This window comes from Geotrypetes seraphini, chromosome 1, assembly GCF_902459505.1.
Source record: "Geotrypetes seraphini chromosome 1, aGeoSer1.1, whole genome shotgun sequence".
NCBI lineage: Eukaryota > Metazoa > Chordata > Amphibia > Gymnophiona > Dermophiidae > Geotrypetes > Geotrypetes seraphini.
Window position 1 is genome coordinate 179,247,573 of NC_047084.1, and position 26,127 is coordinate 179,273,699.

The 26,127-nt window shown below is 42.1% G+C and overlaps 1 protein-coding gene across 9 annotated transcripts in view; it reads right to left on the reverse strand.

Moving 5' to 3' along the window:
- Nucleotides 1-26,127, reverse strand: part of NEK1 (NIMA related kinase 1) — a 312,305-nt gene that overhangs the window by 207,872 nt on the left and 78,306 nt on the right. For 8 of the 9 annotated variants that reach the window (XM_033942264.1, XM_033942234.1, XM_033942215.1 and 5 more), the window contains exons 10-12: nt 21,902-22,056; nt 2,255-2,314; nt 1,976-2,032 (exon numbers count right to left, since the gene is read on the reverse strand). In XM_033942264.1, coding sequence (XP_033798155.1) covers nt 1,976-2,032; nt 2,255-2,314; nt 21,902-22,056 — 272 coding nt within the window. The remainder of the gene's footprint in view (nt 1-1,975; nt 2,033-2,254; nt 2,315-21,901; nt 22,057-26,127) is intronic. The other variant, XM_033942224.1, reaches the window with a different exon arrangement.

Consider the following 26,127-nt stretch of genomic DNA (forward strand, 5'->3'; position numbering starts at 1 on the left):
GCGCACATTCTTGTTCAGCAGGAACTTGTCTAACTTTGTCTTGAATCCTTAGAGGGTGTTTTCCCTATAACAGCCTCTGGAAGAACGTTCCAGCTTTCTACCACTCTCTGGGTGAAGAAGAACTTCCTTACATTTGTACGGAATCTATCCCCTTTCAACATTTAGAGAGTGCCCTCTCGTTCTCCCTACCTTGGAGAGGGCGAACAACCTGTCCTTATCTACTAAGTCTATCCCCTTCAGTACCTTGAATGTTTCAATCATGTCCCCTCTCAATCTCCTCTGTTTGAGGGAGAAGAGGCCCAGTTTCTCTAATCTTTCACTGTACGGCAGCTCCTCCAGCCCCTTAACCATCTTAGTCGCTCTTCTCTGGACCCTTTCGAGTAGTACCGTGTCCTTCTTCATGTACAGCGACCAGTGCTGGACGCAGTAATCCAAGTGAGGGTGCACCATGGCCTGGTACAGCGGCATGATAACCTTCTCCGATCTGTTCGTGATCCCCATAAAACAAAGAAATGAACAGATCAAATCACAGAGACACCTTCATGCTCACCTGCAGAATGACAAACTGAAGGAGGCAGCAAAGGACATAGAAAAGGTAGAGGAGTTGAAAAGCTGTGATTTGACATCTTCTGCAGTATGCTTGCGAGCACAGATGGATAACCCTATAGTTCAGCATACCATCCCTACTGAACTGGAATAGGGATATGGACTCCGAGCTCCACAAAGTTGTCTGCAGGCTGGCCAAACAGGTCCCCAAGAGATTAATCTTCTGGATGCAGACCCAAGTCTGCTTCTTCTCCATGCAGGAAGAGTTTACCCCAGCACTGTGGAGTTCTGTTTCACTGAAATCAGCAAAACTTGCAAAAAAAACCCCACCGAAAATAATAAAGAAACATACAGAGCAGATTAAAAAGACATCCTTTGGCTCACGTGCAAAAGGAAAAACTGAAGTGGGCAGCTGAGTCTTCTGGAGAAGGAGGAAGAATTGAAAACCTGGAGTGGATTCCTTCTGCACAGCTCATGAGCATGGAGAGAATACCCTACTGTCCAGAATGACACACCTACTGCGCTTGAAATATAGTTAACTATTTCTTCTTTTCAGGCTCATATAGAACTTGATAAAACTGTAAAAACACATTAGCTATAGTGTTCCGATCGTCTAAAGGTTGCCCTGTAGTATCCCATATGCCCATTTTATGAGTTTTGGACAAGCAGCTTACCCACCAGCTCAAACCACTCTTGCTGCAGTTTTTGTACCATAGCATTTAAAGTATTTCTTCCATTCTAGGTTCTTTAAGGCACCACCTCAGGACAGCCAGCTTATCTTTACATAATCAGTGTCCCCAAGGAGATTATGTGACCTCTCATTTCTGCTTTTAAAATTTCCCAATATATTAAAGATCTCCCTCTGGGAAATTATTTTCTGTAATGAAATTTTCTAAATTTTTTCTACCTGTGCTACATCTTTGAATCTAAGAGGAGAGTATCATCAAATTGCCATCTGTGGGGCTGTCAAGGAGGAGTAAAAGCTTACAAGGAGAGAACCATAGATGCAAGCTCATGCCACACCTGCAGTTCTATCAGAACATCTTGTACTTTATGATAGTCTTGCTTACTCATCAACCAGTGATATATGCAAGAGTACCCTAGAATAAAACATAAAATCTCTGGTATCTAGATCCCATTTTGCCATAAAGGCCTTTAACCTATGTCTGGCAGATCCAGCTTATGTTAAAGAGGAGGTACTACATATTATCCAAACGAGGCTCCAAGGTTATATTAAAATCTCCGCCCAATATTATACAGCCCTCTGAATGTCAACTCAATAAAACATCAGTCTCATCATAAAACACTCCCTGCATTGGTTGGGAGCATGACACTGGTTTAGCCCAAAACACCTATTCTAAAAAATTTATCATGAATCACAATATGCCACACAGAAGAGATCAAGAAAGTGGAATGGAATTTTGTCTACCTGTTCTTGCCGTTTTTCCTTCTCAGATATTTCTAGTTTCTTCTTTTTACTGCCATCCTGAAAAATAAAGAAATGGTTCAAATCCTTGTGCTCTCATGTTTCTATCTGTTCCCACAAGGAAGATTAGTACTCCAATGGCAGATGTGCCCAGGAAAAGGAAAAAAAAATGTTAAAGGGTTTCAGTGGAAAGAAATGAGGAAAGGATTGTAGGTTTATTTTTGTAATGACATTTTTTCTTCACATTTCTGGCTGAACAAAATCAGACCATGGGTATTATACCTCAACCATTTTCCTCTTTTCTTCTACAGGATTCACTTTCTTCACTGGCAGCAGTTGGGCCTGGACAAAAGTGAAACTGCAGATTAGATGTGATTATACAGCAGGTTTCTTTTTCCAAATCTGAGGAATAGCTCTGATTTTATTATTATTATTATTGTTATTTTGTAAAGAAATGACAGAAGAATCACGCATAGCTACTCATCTATAGCAGATGTTCTCCAAGGAGAGCAAGACTAGTATTCACACATGGGATAGGATGTGGAAGCTATCCAACTTTCTATTACTTTCAGAAGCTTCTGGCAGTGTCACACTGCACATGCACAAGTGCCTTCCTGCTCAGCGAGAATTCACAGGACTCACAATACAATATCAAATCAAAAAGAATACAACTCTTAGAGACGGTGGGAAGGTATGTTAGAATACTAGTCCTGCTGTCCTCAAAGAATACTTGATACAGATGAGCAGCTATTCCTTACCTGGGGACAAGCAAGACTGTTTCACACTTGTGGGAATCCCTAGCTACTGGGCACACCGAAAAGCACCACCACCAAAGGACAACCAGAAAATTAATCAACATGAACATATACAGTATATATACAAGACTTGTTGGGAAAGTTCAGCCTAGATCAGAAGAAAAATAGAGCCTAGGAGATTAGAGTTAGATTCTAGACCCAAACAAACTCTGTAAGACTGCGGAATATGCTGCTAATAGTAATGAGAGATGAATGTGTAGACTGAAGACCATGTTGCAGTTCTGCAATTCTTCTCAATGAAGGCTAATTTCAAGTGAGCTACCAACACTAGTGCTGCCCGATTCACGATTCAAATCGGTTCACCGATTCAAATCAGGTGAATCGATTCGAATCGGTTCATTTTTGTAAAAAACCGGGACTCACCGATTCAGTCCCGATTCAAGTTCATTCTTTTTTCACTGCCGGTCGCCGTACTAATTCCCATCTAATGCAACTTCCGGTTTTGCGAAACCGGAAGTTACATGAGAAGAAACAAAGGATGTGGGAGCGTCGAGGGGGGAGAGAGAGCAGACCTTGTGCAGCGAACCTCGGAAGCAAAGTGTATTTTTTGCTGGCTCTGTCTCCACATTTCTCCTTTCTTCCCTGCGATTCCACATCCAGTTGAGTAAGTAACTGAACTGGCAGTGGGGCTGAGAATCGGCGGGAGGGCTGAGAATCGGCAGAGGGGGCTGAGAATCGGCAGAGGGGGGCTGGGAATCGGCATGGGGGCTGAGAATCGGCAGGGGGGGCTGGGGATGGAAGCTGTGAATCGGCAGGGGGCTGGTGAGTCTGGGGGGCTGGAAGCTAGGAATCAGCAGGGGGGCTGGTAAGTCTGGGGGGCTAGGGATGGAAGCTGGGAATCAGCAGGGGGGCTGGTGATCCTGGGGGCCTGGGATGGAAGCTGGGAATCGGCAGGGGGGTTGGTGAGTCTGGGGGGGCTGGGGATGGAAGCTGGGAATTGGCAGGGGGGCTGGTGAGTCTTGGGGGCTGGGGATGGAAGCTGGGAATCGGCAGGGGGGCTGGGGATGGAAGCTGAGAATCAGCAGGGGGGCTGGTGAGTCTTGGGGGCTGGGGATGGAAGCTGAGAATCGGCAGGGGGGCTGGTGAGTCGGGGGCTGGAAGCTGAGAATCGGCAGGGGGGCTGGTGAGACTTGGGGGCTGGGGATGGAAGCTGAGAATCATTTCTGTAGGCTATCAGAAATTTGCTTAATTATCTACTCACACCGAAAAGCAGTAAAAGTCAATAGGTTCTCTGAGTGGGAACAACCTGTTTGATCTTGCACTCGTGTGATTGACCAATTGTATATCACTGTTTAATTTATCACATTGATTAATTTGAGCACACGTGAGGTGTCCTATGATGGTGTGCACTGCAGGCAGAGGGTGACTAACCTGTGCCTTATTGTGTAAAGCACTGGAGAATTTTCTCCCCTCGCTTACCTCTCACGCTGAGGACACCCTGCTTCAGTATAATCATTTATATGATTTATCTTATAAACATTATTACGTGGTCTTTTCCTCAAGTGCTGAGACATCAGGTTGTTCCCACTCGGAGAACCTATTGACTTTTACTGCTTTTCTGTGTGGCTTTAACATTTTTGCTATTCATTATACCTAAATTATTATTCAGTAGAAAAAATTTAGTGTGTTCAATCAAGCAGAACATTCACTCATAGAAGTCCAATGTCCAGACAGGATTTGATTGAACACACTAAATTTTTTCTACTGAATAATAGTCTAGGTACAATGAAAGTAAATAGCAAAAATGTTTGCGTAGATAATTAAGGAAATCTTTTTCATATTGCTTGCTTATGGACTGGGAAAAAAGACTGTTCAAGCAAATGTCTCCAAAACTGCTTTAATGGAAAAATGTGATTTTTTTTTAAGTACTTTGTGAAATTTATTATTGTTGTGAAATTTATTGTTGTACTTTGTTTAAACTTAAAAAGCTGTGTCATTAACAGTGAATCGAATCGAAAAATCGATTTAACAGGGTGAATCGAATTGAATCTAAATTTTTTTCTCTGGATCGGGCAACACTAACCAACACAGCTATGGCTCTCATACTTTGAGCCATGATGTAACTCTCAAGAGTCGGCCCAGCCCGGGTATAAGCAAAAGAGATGCGTCTGCTAGTGAACTGAATAAAGTGTGTTTACTGATGACTATCCCCATCTTGTTTGGGTCAAAAGAAACAAAAAAGCTGGGTAAAAGGTCAATAGGCTTTAGTCCATTCCAAATAGAAGGCCAAGGTTCACTTGTAGTTCAAGGTGTGCAATGTGCCTTCACCAGGATGGGTATGAGGTTTGGGGAAAATGTTGGAAGGACAATGGAATGATTAAGATAGAAGTTTGATGCCACCTTAAGAAGAAACTACTCTGTTAGGATGAAACTTCATGTATGGTAGATCCACTACTAGGACTTGAAGCTCACTGACTGTGAGTCAAAGTGATCACCATCAAAAACAAGACAAGAACATAAGAGCTACCATACTGAGACAGACCGCAGGTTCATCAAGCCCAGTTTCCTATTTCCAACAGTGGCCAACCCAGGTCACAAGTACCTGGCAAGATCCCAGAGTACACATATCTTATGTTACTTACCTAGAAATAAGCAGTGGATTTCCCCACATCAATCTTACTAATGGCTTATGAACTTCTCTTTTAGGAAGTTATCCAAACCTTTTTTAAACCCTAAGTTAATTGCTTTCACCACATTCTCCAGCAACAAATTCTGAATTTAATTACATGTTGAGTGAAGAAATATTTTCTCCAGTTTGTTTTAAGCATACTACTTAGTAGCTTCATTACATGCCCCCTAGTCCTAGTATTTTTGGAAAGAGTAAACAAGCGACTCACATCTGCATTTTATAGACCTATATCATATCTCCCCTGAGCCATCTCTTCTCCAGTCTGAATAGCCCTAGCCACTTTAGCCTTTCTTCATAGGGAAGTCGTCCCATTCCTTTGATCATTTTCATCACCCTTCTCTGTACCTTTTCTAATTCCAGATCAGGTACTTCTGATGACAGGAGTCAAGTGGCTCAAAAGGATGGGTGAAGATGAAATTGATGTCCCATGACAGACTGGGAAGTTTGATAGAGGACTTTGTCAACAGCAAACCTCTCAAAGTGAATTAGAGACTGTACAGATATGGGCTTACTTCCTACACAGTGAAATGCTCAGATGGCACCGAGGTGAGCTCTTACAGAAATGATTTTCAGACCATACTCAGAGGATCTAGGACCCTGTCCTCACACTAGATGACAAATTTCCTCCATTTAAAAGCATATCAACTGTTGGCAGAAATTTTCCTGGATGCCAACAGGATTTTGGAGATGACCTCAGATAACTGCAGAGATGCAAATTCTATGCTGTCAACATCCAGGCTATGAGAGTTTCAAGTTTCATAAAAATTTTGATGTATCGCAATATCATTAATTCAATGCGATTTACAATTGAAAACTGGGTCTTAATTATTAACTATAACCAACACAAACGGACCTGATGTACTAATACATAAGGGAAATAGGGAGAACTACAATAAGTATAGTAAAGGATACATACAAGGAAAATACAAATGGAGGGTAAGAAATTTTAAAAGTATTTATAAAAGTATAGTAGAAAATTAAGAACTTTTTTTTGTTTGGTTTTTTTCAAATTCTCAGAGCCTAAGACAGAGGATTAAAGAGTTTAAGCATCAAATGGGATCAATAGGGACTCTGATAATTAGGTCTCAAAAGCATCCTTGTACAACCAGCACTTTAGAAGTCCTTTAAATTTACTCAATGATTTTTCTTCTTTAATAAATGATGGTAGGGAATTCCATATTCTGGGTGCTATAACTGCAAAGATCGTATCTTGTCTTGTATTTATTACTAGTCTTTAAGCCCGTTACATTAACGGGTGCTAGAATACTGTTCACCCTCTATGTTGCCCCTTCCATTCACTGCCCTCTCTTCTCTTTCCATCCAGTGTCTGCCCCCTCTCTCTCTGTCCCATATGGCCTCTCTCCATCTCCTCCTTCCTTTTGCCTTGGTCTGGCATACCTTCCTCCTTCCCTCCAAGCCATTCTCTCCCCCTCTGCTCCCTTTCCTCATTTAACTACTTCATTGGTTAGCAGCAGCATTCACAATTCATTGCTGTTGCTGGCTTCAGGTCTTTCTCTCTGGCCGGTCCTGTCTTCATGAAAACAGGAAGTAGGCAGGACCGGCCAGAGAGGAAGGCCTGAAGCCAGCAACAGCAGCAAATTGTAAACGCTGCTGCTGCCTGAAGCACCCGAGGCAGACGCTTCTCTCCCCTCCCAGCCCAACTCCCGCTGACTCTGCGACCCTCCCAGCAAAATGACTTTAATATCAAACCTCCCTCCAGCGTTGGCAGTCGCAGCACGCTAAACAGGCTGCTTCTGCTTTATTCTGCCGTTGAGTCTCTTTGTCGCGTCATTGATGACGTAATCAGTGACGCGGCAAAGGGACTCAACTGCAGGAGAAAGCCCGAAGCAGCCTGTTTAACGTGCAGCGAGTGCCAACGCTGGAGGGATGTTTGTACCGGTGCAGAAGCGATATGTCTCTCCCCCTCCAGTACCTGTGCAGCACTTTGCTGCGGCGCATCCTCCCATAGGGGGGGGGTTGCATAGTGGGAGCCGGGTGAGAGCGGAGATCTCCAGTTGGGGTTTTTTTTTTAAAAAGTTGAACGCCGGCGCTGCAGCTCCTCTCTCGATCCTGGTGCAGTTCGAGAGAGGAGCCGGTACCATTCACGGTGAGGAAGGCCGCCGCAGCTGTGTAATTTTTTTTTATTATTTGAAAGTCGCCGCGAGCAAGTGGTGATGTAAAACCCGCGCATGCGCAATCGTGTTTTCGCGACGGATCAGGGAACACGATTTTTTTTATTGCGCATGCGCGGCCTATCATTTTATTATATTAGATACTAAGTGATGGAATTACTAGAAGGTTTTTGTCCTCAGATCTCAAATTTCTAGTAGGAATATATGGAGCTAGGGACTGGAGGTTTGGAATGCAGTATATAAATTGTTAAATAAATTCTTGGCAAAACTCACATAAAAAATAGCCTTTAACCAAGTTTCGGAGTTTATTGAACAAACAAACATACTACATCCCTATCAAACAGGTTTCAGGCAAAATCATTCAACTGAATACTCACTTATAGGTCTGACATCTTATCATTTTATATCACTTGAATCATCACAAGTCAGTAATTCTGTTATCATTAGACCTATCTGCTGCATTTGACACTATTGATCATAACCTTCTGTTACAACGACTTCAATCTATAGGCATAACTGGTCAAATTCTGGACTGGTATACCTTGTACTTTGAAGATCAATCTTCCACAGTAGTCTTTAATCAATCATCATCTAAACAGTTCCCAAACAAGTTTGGTATACCATAAGGCAGTGGTCCCCAACCCTGTCCTGGAGGACCACCAGGCCAATCGGATTTTCAGGCTAGCCCTAATGAATATGCACGAGAGAGATTTGCATATAATGGAAGTGACAGGCATGCAAATCTGCTTCATGCATATTCATTAAGGCTACCGTGAAAACCTGTTTGGCCTGGTGGTCCTACAGGACAAGGTTGGGGACCACTGCCATAAGGGACTATTCTTTCTCCACTGCTATTCAATATCTTCTTAGCACCTCTGCTCACTTTAGCACAATCCTTGGCTTTTCCATTTTTGCTTATGCCAACGACATTCAATTAGAGCAGGGGTGTCAAATGTCGGTCTTCGAGGGCCACAATCCAGTCGGGTTTTCAAGATTTCCCCAATGAATATGCATGAGATCTATTTGCATGCAGTGCTTTCATTGTATGCTAATAGATCTCATGCATATTCATTGGGGAAATCCTGAAAACCCAACTAGATTGCGGCCATCAAGGACCAACATTTGACACCCCTGAATTACAGCATACATTAGATCCAGAGAACCCCAAATATATATAGGAAATTAACATGAATATGGAACAAATCAGTAACTGGTTAAATGAAAATATGCTGTCTCTGAATATAAAGAAATCTAAGACCATGCTTTTCGTGCCTATAAAAGGTATCTCTCTCTCATGTCCTATCCAGATTAAATCAATTCTGGTTCAGATAGTTTCTTCAATAAAACTACTAGGTGTTACACTTGATTCTAACCTGTCATACCATGAACAAATCAGTAGAAACATAGAAACATAGAAAGATGACGGCAGAAAAGGGCTACAGCCCATCAAGTCTGCCCACTCTTCTGACCCACCCCATCAAGTCTGAGTGCTAATGACCCAGATCCTTAGCTCGACCCCCATAGGGATCCCACGTGGATGTCCCATTTATTCTTAAAGTCTAGCACGCTGGTGGCCTTGACCACCTGCACTGGAAGTTTGTTCCAGTGATCTACAACCCTTTCCGTGAAGAAATACTTCCTGGTGTCACCATTAAATTTCCCTCCTCTGAGTTTGAGCGGGTGCCCCCTTGTGACCGAGGGTCCCCTGGGGAAGAATATATCGCTTTCCGCCTCGACACGACCTGTGATGTACTTAAATGTCTCAATCATGTCTCCCCTTTCTCTACGCTCCTCAAGAGTGTATAGCTGTAGTTTGTCCAGTCTTTCTTCGTATGAGAGACTCTTGAGTCCGGAGACCATTCTAGTGGCCATTCGCTGGACAGATTCAGCTCGAAGCACATCTTTTTGGTAGTGTGGTCTCCAAAATTGCACACAGTATTCCAGGTGAGGTCTCACCATGGTTCTGTAAAGCGGCATTATGACTTCAGGTTTGCGGCTGATGAAGCCTCTATTGATACATCCCAACATTTGCCTTGCCTTGGATGAGGCCTGCTCCACTTGTTTGGCAGCCTTCATATCTGCACTGACGATTACTCCCAAGTCCCGTTCTTCTGAAGTCCTAGCTAGTGTTTCCCCATTTAAGGTGTAAGTTTTGCATGGATTTCCGCAGCCGAGATGCATGACCTTACATTTCTTAGCGTTGAAGCCCAGCTGCCATGTCGAGGACCAGTTTTCCAACGTGATCAGATCCTGCGTCATATTATCCTTGAGATTGCTTTCACTTACTATATTACACAGTTTGGCGTCGTCGGCGAACAGTGTTATTTTACCCTGAAGCCCTCGGGTCAAGTCCCTTATGAATATGTTGAACAGGGATGGTCCCAGGACCGAGCCCTGCGGCACTCCGCTAGTCACTTCCGATGTCTCAGAGAGGGTGCCGTTGACCACCACCCTCTGAAGTCTTCCACTCAGCCAATCGTTGACCCATGCAGTTAGTTTCTCACCTAACCCCATCGACTTCATCTTGTGCAATAGTCTGCGGTGTGGGACACTGTCAAAAGCTTTACTGAAATCCAAGTACACTATGTCCAGAGACTCTCCCGAGTCTAACTTTCCCGTCACCCAATCAAAGAAGCTGATTAGATTGGATTGGCATCCCTACCCCTAGTGAATCCATGTTGACAGGGATCCCTTAGGTTCCCCTCATCCAAAATCGTGTCTAGTTTACCTTTAAGTAAAGTTTCCATGAGTTTACATACTACTGATGTGAGACTTACTGGTCTGTAATTTGCAGCCTCTGCTCTGCAACCTTTTTTGTGCAGAGGAATGACGTTGGCTGTTTTCCAGTCCAGGGGGACTCTCCCCGTACTTAGGGAGAGATTGAAGAGTACTGCTAACGGTTTCGCCAGAACATCGCTTAGCTCTCTGAGCACTCTTGGGTGCAAATTGTCCGGTCCCATGGCTTTGTTCACCTTAAGTCTTGACAGTTCACTGTAAACATCAGCAGGTGTGAACTCAAAATTCTGAAATGGATCTTCCATGCTTTGCTTCATTTCCAGCCTTGGCCCGTGCCCTGGTGCCTCACAGGTAAAGACCGAGCAGAAGTAATCATTCAGCAGTTTGGCTTTATCGGAATCTGTTTCCACATAATTCCCGTCTGGCGTTCTAAGGCGTACTATCCCATTTGTGTTCTTCTTCCTGTCACTAATGTACCTGAAGAAGGATTTGTCCCCTTTCTTAATGTTCTTCGCTAGAGTTTCTTCCATTCGAAATTTGGCCTCCCTGACTGCTGTTTTGACCACTGCAGACTTTGTCTTGTATTCAATGTTTGCTTCCTTCTCCCCGGTGCGGTTGTATAAGAGAAATGCTCTTTTCTTCTCCTTGACGCGGTACGAGACCTCATCAGTGAACCATTTGGGTCTCTTGTTTCTTTGTTGTTTATTTACCGATTTAATGTAGCGGGTAGTTGCCTCATGAAGGGTCGACTTCAAGGTTGACCACATAGCTTCCACATTATCAGTTACTTCTTGAACCTGTAGTGTCTGATGAACGAAATCTCCCATGCGTGCGAAGTCAGTGCCCCGGAAATTGAGTACCTTTGTTCTTGTTTGAGATCTAGGGAAGCCTTTCCTAAGGTTAAACCATACCATGTTATGGTCACTGGTGGCTAGCGTTTCTCCCACCGAGACCTCCGAGACGCTTTCCCCGTTCGTAAGTACCAGGTCCAGGATGGCCTGGGCCCTAGTAGGCTCTAGCACCATTTGTTTGAGCTGTACTCCCTTCATGGACGCTAATATCCTCCTGCTATCACAAGTTGTCGCTGAGAGTGTGTTCCAGTCTACATCAGGCATATTGAAGTCTCCTAATAGAACAACATCCCCCCGCAAGGTGATATTCTCAATGTCTTCGATTAATTCTGCGTCTTTGTCCTCCGATTGTCTAGGAGGTCTGTATACCACACCAAGGTATAGGCATTTTTCTCCACCTCTGGCCAGGTTTACCCAGATAGATTCCCCAGTATACTTGACATCCGTGATCCTGGTTGTCTTAATGTTCTCTTTGATGTAAAGTGCTACCCCTCCTCCTAACTTACCCTCTCTGTCTTGGCGAAGCAAGTTGTATCCTGGTATAGTCATATCCCACCCATGAGAGTCCGTGAACCATGTTTCGGACACAGCCACCACGTCTAAGTATGCATTAACCATTTCTGTTTCCAGTTCTAGAAGTTTATTCCCCAGGCTGTGTGCGTTAACATACATAGCTCTCCACTCTTGGTGTTTACTAAGCTCCTTATGAGTTAAGGTGTCTCCTAGCGAATCTTTTGCAGTAAGGGTATTTACCTCGGACTTAGAAGCGGAGTTTTTGTTCGCCACCTCAGGATTGTTACTTACTGTTCCGGTGTACAGTGGTAAGTAAATGTTTTTACAGGTTACGGCTGATTTGCTCCCTATCAAAAATTTTGGACTCTTCTTCCATTAACATTCTAATACATGCACTGGTAATTTCATGCCTCAATTATTGTAATGCGCTTTATAAGGGCATTATCCAAAAAAAACTGAGAAGATTACAAATCATTCAGAACATTGCTATTAAGATATAACTAACTCCAAAAAAATACGATCGTGTGACCTCACTGTTAATAAAAGCACACTGGTTACCAATTGGACATAGGATCACTAAAAAAATTCTTCTGCTGACTTTCAAAACTCGTGCTAACAGTCCAGAATTTATAAACAAGCATCTCATTCCCTATACTCCATTAAGATCGCTGAGATCTACCTCACAACATCTATTATCCAAACCATCTTTAAATTATATTAATACAATGCGTACATCCATCTTTTCGGTAACCACCCCGTCACTGTGGAACTCCACTCCTATTACCTTAAGAAAATAAAAGTCAATGACTCGTTTCAAATCAAAATTAAAGGCAATTTTATTTAAAGATGCTTATAACATTTAAATGTCCTTATCAGGACGATATTCTAATTTATTACGTTCTCTTTTTTTTTTTTTTTTTTTTTTACAGATCAGAGAATTTATTTTTTACCCTACCTTCTGTTTTCACTCGAATTGTTCCTTTTCTATCCAATATTGTAGTTCTCTCCTCTTATCCTATTGTACAAGTAAGTCAGTATGTCACATTTACTTTTCTTAAATGTATTGGTCATTGTAAAGCTACCCGCTAATTTTAATTGTAAACCACCTAGAAACTATGTATAGGTGATTTAACAAATTTTAAATAAATTTGTAAACAATGTCGATGCATGCTTCGAGGGGGAGACATGTTTATGCTCCTTAGCTCACTTACGACCGTCCCCTGATAATGGTAGCACTGACAAAGAAGAGATGACATGAAGGGTCAGCGCTGGTGTCACAAAAACAGTGATACCTATTGGTCAGACTCTGGGTCATAACCCCATTCTGGGGGGAGCTCATGGCCAAGGACAGTCACTGCCCAAATTACTGACTGAATCAGGAACAGATATTAAAAAAAATATTAGGAGCTGCGCTCTCTCCCACAAGTAATTGCAGATAGATCTTAGTGTTACCTCATCTCGATTACTGTAATTCTTTACATGTGAACTTAACATCAAAATTGATCAATAAATTGCAGTTGCTCCAGAATACTGTGGTTAGATTAATTTTTGGTCTAAAAAGATATGAAAGTGTTGCATTAGCTTATAAGAATCTTCATTGGTTATCAGTTGAGAGGCAAATTAAGTTTAAATCAGCTCATCATATATTACAGACTGACTCTTCAGATAATCTGATTTCTCTTTTTTCTCATTTGCATTATTGTTCCACCAGATTATGTGGTACTTTATTACTACATCTGCCACAGTATGGTATAAGTGACAGCTCAACTCCTCCTCTTTTGCTTACGCTGCTATTACAATTTGGAACTACCTGTTCACATTAAGACTGATATTAATTAGTTTTTCTTATTTATAAATTTATTGGTTTGTTACAACAAATAAGAACTTAGGCAATAAACAAATTCAAAGAAAGTACATCAAGCTAAAAAATAATCTTATCAAGTCCACATTATTATAGGGTCTGACTGTCCTGTAGGAGTCACCAAGAAAGCAAAGAAAAAAGAAAAGGCAAACAATATGCCATAATCTCCTAAATCAGGCAAATAAACATTGGAAATGGGGATAGAGGGGTATAGATAGAAGATTACTGCACAGGTCCTGGACCTGTTGGGCCGCCGCGTGAGCGGACTGCTGGGCACGATGGACCTCGGGTCTGACCCAGCAGAGGCATTTCTTATGTTCATTCTTATTTTCACTTGATCTCAGCCTCTGTGCTAGTTACAGGCAATATGTCTAATTTAGGTTTATCTTTAACAAAAATTTCTAAATGAGCTGGATCAACAAAAATATAACTAGTATTCTGATATGTCACTAAACACTTACATGGCAACTTAAGAAAAAATAAAGTTCCCACAGCCAAGACACAAGTCTTGAGTTGCAGGAACTGCTTTCTCTTGTATTGCGTCTGTTTAGAGATGTCCGGAAAAAAAGTATACAACAGGAGAACCAAATCCACAAACTCAAAGACATGAAACTAGGAGTGGAAATGTCCCCAAAAAAGGTGGCCACAATTTGATTTTAAAAATAACATTTTATTTATCCAAAAATGGCTCAAAAACTCAATGACTCGACATATACATGTTTCAGCCAAATTGGCCTGCCTCAGGAGTCTAAAATGTTCAGCATACCTTTTCATTTATCTTTTTAACATATTAATTATTGTTTGGATTTTAGTTGCAAGTTTGTATTTGGTCACTAGTAGCTGTATTACAGCATCTGTACATTAAGCACTTGGATCAATATATCTTTGTGTTTGAAGACTTACCAGGTATGCTGTTTATATATTTTCTTCTTTATATATTTATTTTATATGATCTTCAAGCATTTGCACATTTGTATGACAGTGGACGCTATATTTTTATTTATTTACTAGCTGATCACCCGGCGTTGCCCGGATATAAATTCCCTTCAGGAACATTCACTTGAAGAATAACATCACACAAATTTTCAGTTTCGGCTTCACCACACCACACCACAGCGGCACTTCCTTATATACTGTTGACTGTGACATCATTCTGACTGTGTGACATCATTCCCCAAGCTTCACACCATTGGTCAAAGCAATATCTGTCTTTTTCGATGAGTCTTTACATGTCATCCCCTTCCCACCCCCACAGTATTTTTTTCCCAGATAGCAATTGATATGTATACCAAGTTTGGTTGAAATCTGTCCATGCGTTTCGGAGTTATGCTGGAACATACATACATACATCCGATTTTATATATATATAGCTGATGCCCCAGCGTTGCACAGGTATTTAATTATAGCAATAACACTGTAAATGGATTCAAATAAAGATACTTTATAGTGGTGAATGAATGCAAGTCTCACTGAAATTAGCAATCTCTTAAACTGAAAAGGAAGATCTGTTGGAATAAGTGGCATCCAAAAGTTACATAGTAACATAGTAGATGACGGCAGATAAAGACCCGAATAGTCCATCCAGTCTGCCCAACCTGATTCAATTTAAATTTTTTTTTTTTTTTCTTCTTCTTAGCTATTTCTGGACGAGAATCTAAAGCTTTACCCGGTACTGTGCTTGGGTTCCAACTGCCGAAATCTCTGTTAAGACTTACTCCAGCCCATCTACACCCTCCCAGCCATTGAAGCCCTCCCCTGCCCATCCTCCTCCAAACGGCCATACATAGACGCAGACCGTACAAGTCTGCCCAGTAACTGGCCTAGTTCAATCTTTAATATTATTTTCTGATTCTAAATCTTCTGTGTTCATCCCACGATTCTTTGAACTCAGTCACAGTTTTACTCTCCACCACCTCTCTCGGGAGCGCATTCCAGGCATCCACCACCCTCTCCGTAAAATAGAATTTCCTAACATTGCCCCTGAATCTACCACCCCTCAACCTCAAATTATGTCCTCTGGTTTTACCATTTTCCTTTCTCTGGAAAAGATTTTGTTCTACGTTAATACCCTTCAAGTATTTGAACGTCTGAATCATATCTCCCCTGTCTCTCCTTTCCTCTAGGGTATACATATTCAGGGCTTCCAGTCTCTCCTCATACGTCTTCTGGCGCAAGCCTCCTATCATTTTCGTCGCCCTCCTCTGGACCGCCTCAAGTCTTCTTACGTCTTTCGCCAGATACGGTCTCCAAAACTGAACACAATACTCCAAGTAGGGCCTCACCAATGACCTGTACAGGGGCATCAACACCTTCTTCCTTCTACTGACTACGCCTCTCTTTATACAGCCCAGAATCCTTCTGGCAGCAGCCACTGCCTTGTCACACTGTTTTTTCGCCTTTAGATCTTCGGACACTATCACCCCAAGGTCCCTCTCCCCGTCCGTGCATATCAGCTTCTCTCCTCCCAGCATATACGGTTCCTTCCTATTATTAATCCCCAAATGCATTACTCTGCATTTCTTTGCATTGAATTTTAGTTGCCAGGCATTAGACCATTCCTCTAACTTTTGCAGATCCTTTTTCATATTCTCCACTCCCTCTTCGGTGTCTACTCTGTTACAAATCTTGGTATCATCTGCAAAAAGGCACACTTTTCCTTCTAACCCTTCAGCAATGGACCCAACCCGACCATGTTCCCAAGGCCCCGCCCCCAGGAGGGACCTAAGGCTCCCGGGCCTATTCTGATTGGCCCAGGCGCCTTAGGCCCCACCATTAGGCGGAGCTTTGGGACGGATGGGCCAATCCGGCCTCATTCCGTCGTTGGCTGCCTGCCGGACAGGCGAGTTTGGCACCCGTCTGTCCAGCCAACTAAACTAAGGTATGGGGAAGGGGGGATGGGGGTGTCGTGGGGGTCGGCCAGGGGGGTCGCGGGTCGGCTGGGGGGGTGGTCGGAGGTTCTTGGGGGGGGCGGTCGTTGGGGGGAGGGGGGTTTGCATCGAGGGCAGGAGGGCCTGGGATCCCTCCTGCCCGTAATGTAGTGCGGGGTGGAGGTAGGGGGTTGCCGTGGTCAGGAGGGTTTGGGCTCCCTCCTGGCCCGAACAACTAGCGGGGGGGGGGGTCGCCAGGGCCAGGAGGACTTGGGCTCCCTCCTGGCCTGAACAACTAGCGGGGGGGGGGGGTCACCAGGGCCAGGAGGACTTGGGATCCCTCCTGGCCCGATATTGTTGGGGAGTTGGGGGTGCAAGAGGGCTTGAGCTCCCTCTTGCCCCGATCGTGTTGGGGGTGCCGCGGTTGGCTGGGGCAAGAGGGCTTGAGCTCCCTCTTGCCCCGATCGTGTCCTGCGGGGGGGGGGTGAATCGGACGTCGGGGGGGGGGGCATCAGGCTTTCAGGGTGGGGACAGGACTTCAAGGGGGAGAGGAGAGTCGGGGCGGGCGAAAGGAGAGTCGGGGTGGCCAGAGGAGAGTAGGGGCGGGCGAAAGGAGAGTCGGGCAACATGCGCGGTATACGGGTGTGCGCGGTATATAAAAATTTCAGTACATAAATTTGTATTTTTCGCGCGCTATACCCGTGTGCGCGTTTTACACGGGTGCGCGTTATCTACGTGAAAATACGGTACTCATGTAATGTAATAACATTATGAACTGGGGTGAATGAAGGAAACAGTTACAAACACAGTTAGAACATACAAACTCTATATGTATGGTGTCCGTGGTAGAATAGAAACGATGTCCCTAGTGGTTATAGTATCATAGAAAGTGTTTTATAGTTGGAATTACTATGAGAATGGCAGCTTTTTACATCCTTTCCATTGACATGAATGGGTGAAATAAGATTTTCTGTTTGTAGCTCCGCCCACGTGTGCAGGTGGGCCGCGAGACCCCCAGAACATATCACCCCAGGTAGTGAGGGATCAGCATACCAAGTTTCGTTCAAAGCGGTCAAGCCGTTTTTGAATTAGTGTGAGAATGGCAGTGTTTTATTTTTTTCCATTGACATGAATGGGTGAAATCTGATGTTCTGTTTGTAGTTCCGCCCACGTGTACAGGTGGGCCGCGAGACCCCCAGAACATATCACCCCAGGTAGTTGGAATTACTGTGAGAATGGCAGCTTTTTACATTTATTCCATTGACATGAATGGGTGAAATCTGATTTTCTGTTTGTAGCTCCGCCCACATGTGCAGGTGGGCCACGAGACCCCCAGAACATATCACCCCAGGTAGTGAGGGATCAGCATACCAAGTTTCGTTCAAATCGGGCAAGCCGTTTTTGCGTTGGCAGCATTTTACATTTTTTCCATTGACATGAATGGGTGAAATCTGATTTTCTGTTTGTAGCTCCGCCCATGTGTGCAGGTGGGCCGCGAGACCCCCAGAATATATCACCCCAGGTAGTGAGGGATCAGCATACCATGTTTCGTTCAAATCGGGCAAGCCGTTTTTGCGTTGGCAGCTTTTTACATTTTTTCCATTGACATGAATGGGTGAAATCTGATTTTGTTTGTAGCTCCGCCCACGTGCGCAGGTGGGCCGCGAGACCCACAGAACATATCATCCCAGGTAGTGAGGGATCTGCATACCAAGTTTTGTTCAAATCGGTCAAGCCGTTTTTGCGTGATCGCGGCACATACACACACACATACACACATACATACCTCCGATTTTATATATATAGATTTGTATTTTTTAAAGACAGTCCATGCATTTCATCTTATATTTATGATTGGCCCTAGCCACTAATTTGCATATTTTAATGAGAGGTTTTAGATTATGTACTTTTGGACTTTGTAATTCATTGTTGATCATATTTATATCTTAATTGAGCATGTGTAATGTAATTCTTTTTTAATGCCCCTTTTATACATTTCATATCTTATAATATAGTTCTTTTGATGTCATTTTTAATTTATACTTGTTTCAAGGATCTCTATGTTGTATTATCTTTCCATCTTTCATTTATTATGTTTTATGGCAGGAATATTGTATATAGGATGTTACCATTTTATGTGTCATTTATTTGCCTTCTCTTGAAGTTTCCAGATGATGATTTCATGAATAGTATGTCATGGTTTTAATATTGTTTCATGTTTGTGTATTATTAAAGATTTAATATTTTATGTATGTTTATGTTTTTAGACTCCTGTGGCAGGCCAGTTTGGCCGAAACATGTACTTGTCGAGTCATTGAGTTTTTGAGCCATTTTTGGATACATAAAAGGTTATTTTTAAAATCAAATTCTGCCCACCTCTTTTGGGACATTTCCACTCCTAGCTTCACGTCCACAAAACAAGCCATTTTTATTTATAAAATATAATTTAAGAATAGGTTGTTTTTCTATTTCAGTCCTAAAGGTGACCAACAATGTTGCTCTTTTGGCTATAAAATCTTTCAATGACTATAGGAATTGAGAAATATTTAAACTATCGGGTGACACTAATTGATCTTTCCCCCCTTTTCTGAAACCATTTTGGAACCACTAGGTATATAGTAAAGATTATCCGGAGAAAAAGTTTCTGAGTGTAAGAAAATATATCCTTCAAATACATTTTTAGTAATTCCAAAGGAGACCGATAATGAGATATAGGAAAATTCAGAAATCTGAGGTTCCTAGATCTCATAGCATTTTCCATATTTTCCATCTGTAAATATAATAAAGTATTTTTCTTCACATTAGATGCAGCACAAGATTGCATTACAGAGACAGATGCTTCTACTTTGTCCAATTTCTTTTCCATTACAGCCAGTTGAGAATCATGCTCAGCCACTTTATTTGTTATTTCAGATGAAAATTGACAAAGCTTTATTACTGTGCCCTATAATGAGTTCTCAATTCTATTCACTACAGTCCAGATGTCTTGAAGTGTAACAGTTTATCGCCCAACTCGGGCCTAATAATAGGTCCTGTAGGCATTGAAACAGGAGACACAGAAACAATTTTTTTTCCCATTAAGGAGTTTTTTGGGTCCATCTCAAAAGATTGTGCAGAAGTTGAGTCTGAACCGGATGTGGAAACGGAATCATCCTTCTCTAATAAAGGTAAGATGGGTTGAGGTGGAGGCGTGGGTTCGCCAGATGAGAGAGAGACAGATTGGGATTTCATCAATCTTACCTTCAAAGGATGTTCTAGAAACTGGGCATAGGTTGTGATCCATTGGTCCTATTATGTTAGAAGAGGGAATAATCTTAGCTTTCCATTTGTCCATATTCTCCCAACTGCTCCTCCTGGCTCCAAAGGGGCTGAAAAGGGGCATGTCCGTGGCTCACTCTGGTTTTAATCCTGGGAGAGAGGACCTCTCCTCCTGAACGACAGATGTGTATTCTCCTGTAGATTTTATGGCTTCTTTGGATGTAAATTGCCTTGAACATTTTTGGTATAGTGTGATTATAAAGTAGTGTATTAGATTAGATAAAGGTTAGTGGTGTTATAGCCTAACAGAAACTGGATTTAAGAGGGCTGCTGCATTACTTGGAAGGAGGCAAAACCTGCAGGCAGGCATCCCTGTGGCCACCATCCGACGCTGTTGGACGTGAGGTCCTCTCCCGTCTTTAAAAGACCAAGGAGCTGTGGAACGCAGCCCATGGACGCATGCCCAAGGGGGCGTGGCCAATGGGTCAGGACACATCCCTTTTGAGTCCCTTCGGAGCCACTAGGAGTAACGAGATGGAACAAGGGGGAATAGATGGTAAAAAGGAAGTCAAGGGTCATCCCAATGGCCCCGGCTACGGGACAGATAGACTGCCATCTAAATCCCACTTCGGTGACATCTCTGGAAGGTAAGATCGATTTCCAGACCCATTCTGCCTCGCTCTCCTTTGGCGAACCTTTGCCTCCACCTCAACCTGCCTTAAGTTTACTGGAGAAAATTGGCTCTACACCCGAAGTTGGAGTGAAACTAATTTCTCCTAATTTAACTGACTTAGATTCAACCTCAATGTCAGCGGGGAAATCTATTTCGGTGTTAACTCCTGTACAAATGCCTCAGTGTTCTGTATCATACTACAAGACGTTTGGGCAGTGGTTAACAGAATAGAAAGCTCATTACAGAACACAGTTGTTCAGCTTTGCCAGTTTTCTACTGAAATTACAAAGAAGCTGACTGACCAGGGAACTCAGTTAGAATAAATGGAGAAAAGAATTGATAAAGTAGAAATATCTGTATCTGTGATTCAATCTTGTGTTACATCTAATGTGAAACATAATTCTTTAATACACTCACAGCTGGAAAAAATGGAAAATGCTATGAAATCAAGGAATCGCTTTTTGAATTTCCCTTTATCTCATGATTTGTCTCCAGTGGAGCTTCTGAGGATGTACTTAAAAGATATTCTTCACTATACTCTGGCAGAAGGTTTTCTCCCAGATAATTTGTATTACATCCCCAGAAGCGCCAAGGTTCTGTCAGAGGAGGGAGGAATGGATCAGCTTGTATCCCCAGATAGTCTGAATATATCACAATTCTTGGAGTCTTCAAAAGATTATATTGCTAAACTAGCAATTCTGTTGGGTCACCTTCAAAACTGAATTGGAGAAGCAAGCTGTTCTTAAACTTTATTTTCTAAATAAACAGGCCTTGTTCTATGGGCAAAATATAAATGTGTTCCCAGATGTCTCCAAACAAAAACAATATAGAAGAAGACTCGTGTCCTGGCTGTGGGAGCTTTATTCTTCCTTAAATTTCCCCGCAAATGTTTGGTGACATATGAGAACAATAAATACATTTTAGTTGATCCACCTCAGTTGAAGATATTTTTACAAGATAAGCCTAAATTGGATAATTTACCTCAGACTAATGCAGAGGTATGAACAGAGGTGATACTATAAGAAAGAAAGAATAATTACCTGCCTGTTAATAAGTGTATTATATTTTTACTTATGTGTGCTCCACTTAACAACAGCCCCAATGATGTGGGCTAGATCATTTAAATTCTTGTATGATTTTTTTCTTTTTTGGAACTTTGAGTTATTGCTTACAGTTTTTATTTGTTGTAATAAATGAATAATTCTATAAATAAAATTAAAAAAAGAAACTGGATTTAAATGAGCTCAGAGCCCAAGAACAAGAGGAAACTAGCAGAGAGAACCATGTCACAATACATGTAAGTTATTCATACACTTGCAGCAAAGGGCATTATATGTACATTGATTTAGAGACTAATATGCAAAGTAGGTATTATCAATTCCTACTGACATAGCAGCACAAATGCTCAAACTTACCAAAAGTTCAAATAGAGTATGAAAAGACAGTGGTAATCATAGTGCGCAACGGAACTGGAAAGATCTTAGCTGTTCCTTGCCACTTCAAGTTTCTGAAAAATGTAGCAAACCATGCTTTAAAACCAACTAAAACTACCAACAGCACAGAGCCACTCTGTGAACTGCATAGTTGCCCTCACCTGTCTATGTTTGGCTAGCAGCTTCTTCTCATGAAACCTCTTGGTTATATCCCCAGGTTTCCTCATGGATAAAGGCACTCCGTATTTAGCAGCAGGTTTAGTAATTTTCTGAGAACGGGCTGCAGCTCCGATTTGTCCTGGAGCAGGCCGCTTTGCTACAAAAAAGATATTGTAATTAAATTAAAAAATATTTCCCAAAAATATAATTTCAGATATTTAGAGCATGAGAAAACCCTTTTACTTATATGACGTTTCAGCAAAATACCTGAGCCAACAGGAAATAGTGCCACCCACTGCTAGGAAACACATTTTGATTTATTTATTCATTCATTCAATTTTCTATATCGTTCTCCCAGGTGAGCTCAGAACGGTTTACATGAATTTATTCAGGTACTCAAGCATGTTTCTCTGTCTGTCTTGGTGGGCTCATAATCTATCTAATGTACCTAGGGCAATGGGGGATTAAGTGACTTGCCCAGGGTCACAAGGAGCAGCGTGGGTTTGAACCCACAACCTCAGGGTGCTGAGGCTGTAGCTATAACCACTGCGCCACACATATTTTTGTGTGAAAGTTGTGTTCACTGGTTGGTTGAGGAAAACTAAAGTGACCAAGGTTTCTAATTATTGTGCATCTTATGTTTGTTTGAAATGAAGTTACATGGAAGTGTCTTTAAAACCAAGAGGAGAAAATATTTTTTAATTCAGAGAATAGTTGAGGATGTGGTAAAAGCAGTTAATGTAGCTGGTTTAAAAAAAAAAAAAAAAAGGTTTGGACAAGTTCCTGAAGGAAAAGTCCATAGTCTGCTATTGAGACAGACATGGGGGAAGCCACTGCTTGCCCTGGATCAGTAGCATTACTAGCATTAGTAGCTACTATTTGGGTTTCTGCCAGGTACTGGTGAAATGGATTAGCCACTGTGGAAAAAGGATTCTGGGCTAGATGGACCCAATATGGCTATTCTTATGTTCTACATCATGGCCTTAAAAAGCATAAGAAGCCTAATTTCTGTAGGCTGTTTCTAAATGAAATGACCCCATCATATATTACAGTCAGCTCTAGACTTATTCTATATCAGCAGCACAGGCCTTTGCAGCATTTAGGTTACTTTTTGCTGGCTTCTAGAAGTTCAGAACATGCAGTGCTCAAAAGGTGAATGCAAATGCACAAATCATCAATGTACAGTACAAGTCCAAAAATCTGGACTGCTCGGGGATTGGGTCAGTCCAGATTTTCAGATTCTCAGGCAGTACTTTTAAAATTCAAATTTAAGGAATAAAGAGAAGATGAAAGAAGCCAGTTTTGTTGATTTATTTACTAACAAATATAGAATGCTTCATTTATCAAAATGGATATATTTACAGGAAAACACAAAGAAAATTATGTCTCACTGAATTAGCATATTAGCAGAGTCATAGCAAATAACCCCCTTTTATAAAGCCACTCTAGCGGCTGCTGCTGCGGTAATCACTCCGACATCCATTGGGAATTAATGGACGTCGGAGTGTTTGCTGCATGGCTTTGTAAAAGAAGCCCATAGGTATTTTGCTGTAAAATGGGTTTCTGAATATTCATTTTTCCTGTTTGTTACAATTACTGTAAAAGACATACAACAATCTATTTCCGATTCAGGTTGGGAAAATTATGGTATTTTACACACAAATCATCCAAATCTGCATCTACACAGGTCACTATGAAACCCTTTAAGATCACATATGATCAATCCTTCTTTATCAAAACACTGTTGGTCCTGTGGCCAAGCAACTGGTAATATTAGACACGTTCTACATGAATGTTCTTATGTTAAAAATTTCTGGGTTGAACTATGGTCCACCATAAGCAATATATTTAATATCACTAATCCTTTTGCTTACAAAATAATTTAACTTAAAGGGTATTGAAAGAACTAAAGGAGGAAATAGCGGAACTGCTACAGCAGGTTTGTAATCTATCCCTGAAAACAGACGTGATCCCGGAGGATTGGAAGATAGCTAATGTTACGCCCATCTTTAAAAAAGGATCGAGAGGTGACCCGGGTAACTACAGACCAGTAAGTTTGACTTCAGTTCCGGAGAAAATGGCGGAAGCGCTGATAAAAGACAGCATCGATGAGCATCTAGAAAAGAATAAACATGAAAACAAGCCAACATGGTTTCTGCAAGGAAAGATCGTGCCTAACGAACTTATTGTACTTCTTCGAAGGAATTAACAAACGGATGGACAAAGGGGACCCCATAGACATCGTATACTTAGATTTCCAAAAAGCCTTTGACAAAGTACCCCATGAACGCCTACTACGGAAACTGAAGAACCATGGGGTGGAAGGTGACGTACATAGATGGATCAGAAATTGGTTGGCGGGTAGAAAGCAAAGGGTGGGAGTGAAGGGCCACTACTCGGACTGGAGGAGGGTCACGAGTGGTGTTCCGCAGGGGTCGGTGCTGTTCAATGTATTTATAAATGATCTAGAAACAGGGACGAAGTGCAAAGTAATAAAATTTGCAGACAACACCAAACTATTTAGTGGAGTTGGGACTAAAGAGGATTGCGAAGATTTACAAAGGGACCTAAACAAACTAGGAGAGTGGGCGATGAGATGGCAGATGAAGTTCAATGTAGAGAAATGTAAAGTCTTGCATATAGGAAACAGAAACCCAAAGTACAGCTATACGATGGGAGGGCTGTTAATGGGTGAGAGTACCCAAGAAAGGGACCTGGGGGTAATGGTGGACAAGACAATGAAGCCGTTGGCACAGTGTGCAGCGGCCGCTAAGAAGGCAAATAAAATGCTAGGTACTATTAAGAAAGGTATTACAACTAGAATGAAAGAAGTTATCTTGCCGTTGTATCGGGCGATGGTGCGCCCGCATCTGGAGTACTGTGTCCAATATTGGTCGCCGTACCTTAAGAAGGATATGGCGATACTCGAGAGGGTTCAGAAAAGAGCGACACGATTGATAAAAGGTATGGAAAACCTTTCATATGCTGAAAGATTGGAGAAACTGGGGCTCTTTTCCCTGGAGAAGCGGAGACTTAGAGGGGACATGATAGAGACTTACAAGATCATGAAGGGCATAGAGAAAGTGGAGAGGGACAGAGTCTTCAAACTTTCAAAAACTACAAGAACGAGAGGCCATTCGGAAAAATTAAGAGGGGACAGATTCAGAACCAGTGCTAGGAAGTAGAGAATGACACGGTGACAAAATTCATCACCGTTCCCGTCCCCGCGGATAACCACGGGAAATAATCCCATGTCATTTTCTAGTGTCTATTTCAACCTCAATCTTCTACACCAGCATTCTTCAAAGCAAAGCTTGCGGGTCAGTGGTTGTGGCCATTCATACTCTGATTCTTCCCTCTCTCCTTAAAGAATGACATGAAGATGGTTTCCCGTGGTTATCCGCGGGGACGAGGACGGTGATGAATTTTGTCACCGTGTCATTCTCCACTAGGAAGTTCTTCTTCACCCAAAGGGTGGTGGACACCTGGAATGCGCTTACAGAAGGCGTGATAGGACAGAGTACGGTATTGGGGTTCAAGAAGAGATTGGACAATTTCTTGAAGTAAAAGGGGATAGAAGGGTATGGATAGAGGATCACTATACAGGTCCTGAACCTGATGGGCCGCCGCGTGAGCGGACTGCTGGGCATGATGGACCTCTGGTCTCACCCAGCAGAGGCACTCCTTATGTTCTTAAATGTTTTAAAACTTTATTATCCATACATAATGTTTACTAATGGATACATTATTAGCAATTGATTTAAAATAATTTGTGCTTCTTGGAAAAACCTTTCACAAGTGCACTATAATAAATGGTGGAATTTGACCTACCTTTCTTAAAGATATGAATGTTATCTTGCAAAGAAGAGTAATGCTGTTTAAAATAGTTTGCCTTGAAAGAATATTTATCTTCTTACTCTTAAGTATCTGTTTTTGTTATTTTTTTAATATGTGATTCACTTCTCATGTATAGCGTCTCCATGGTTTCCTGTTATTTGAAACTTTTCAATAAATAAATGAAAACTTTAAAAAAAAAAAAAAAAAAGCTCCAGCATCAACATCTCTCTCTCTTTCCCCAAAAGTACTGTCTAGATTGCAATTTTAAAGGGTCCAGATTCTCAGGTGGTCCAGATTTCTGGCATCCAGAGTTTTGAATCAGGTGAGCCCCATGAACCCACCAATGTTCAGGAAAGCTCAATAAAAAATTGGAAGGACTTCTGGTCTGAAC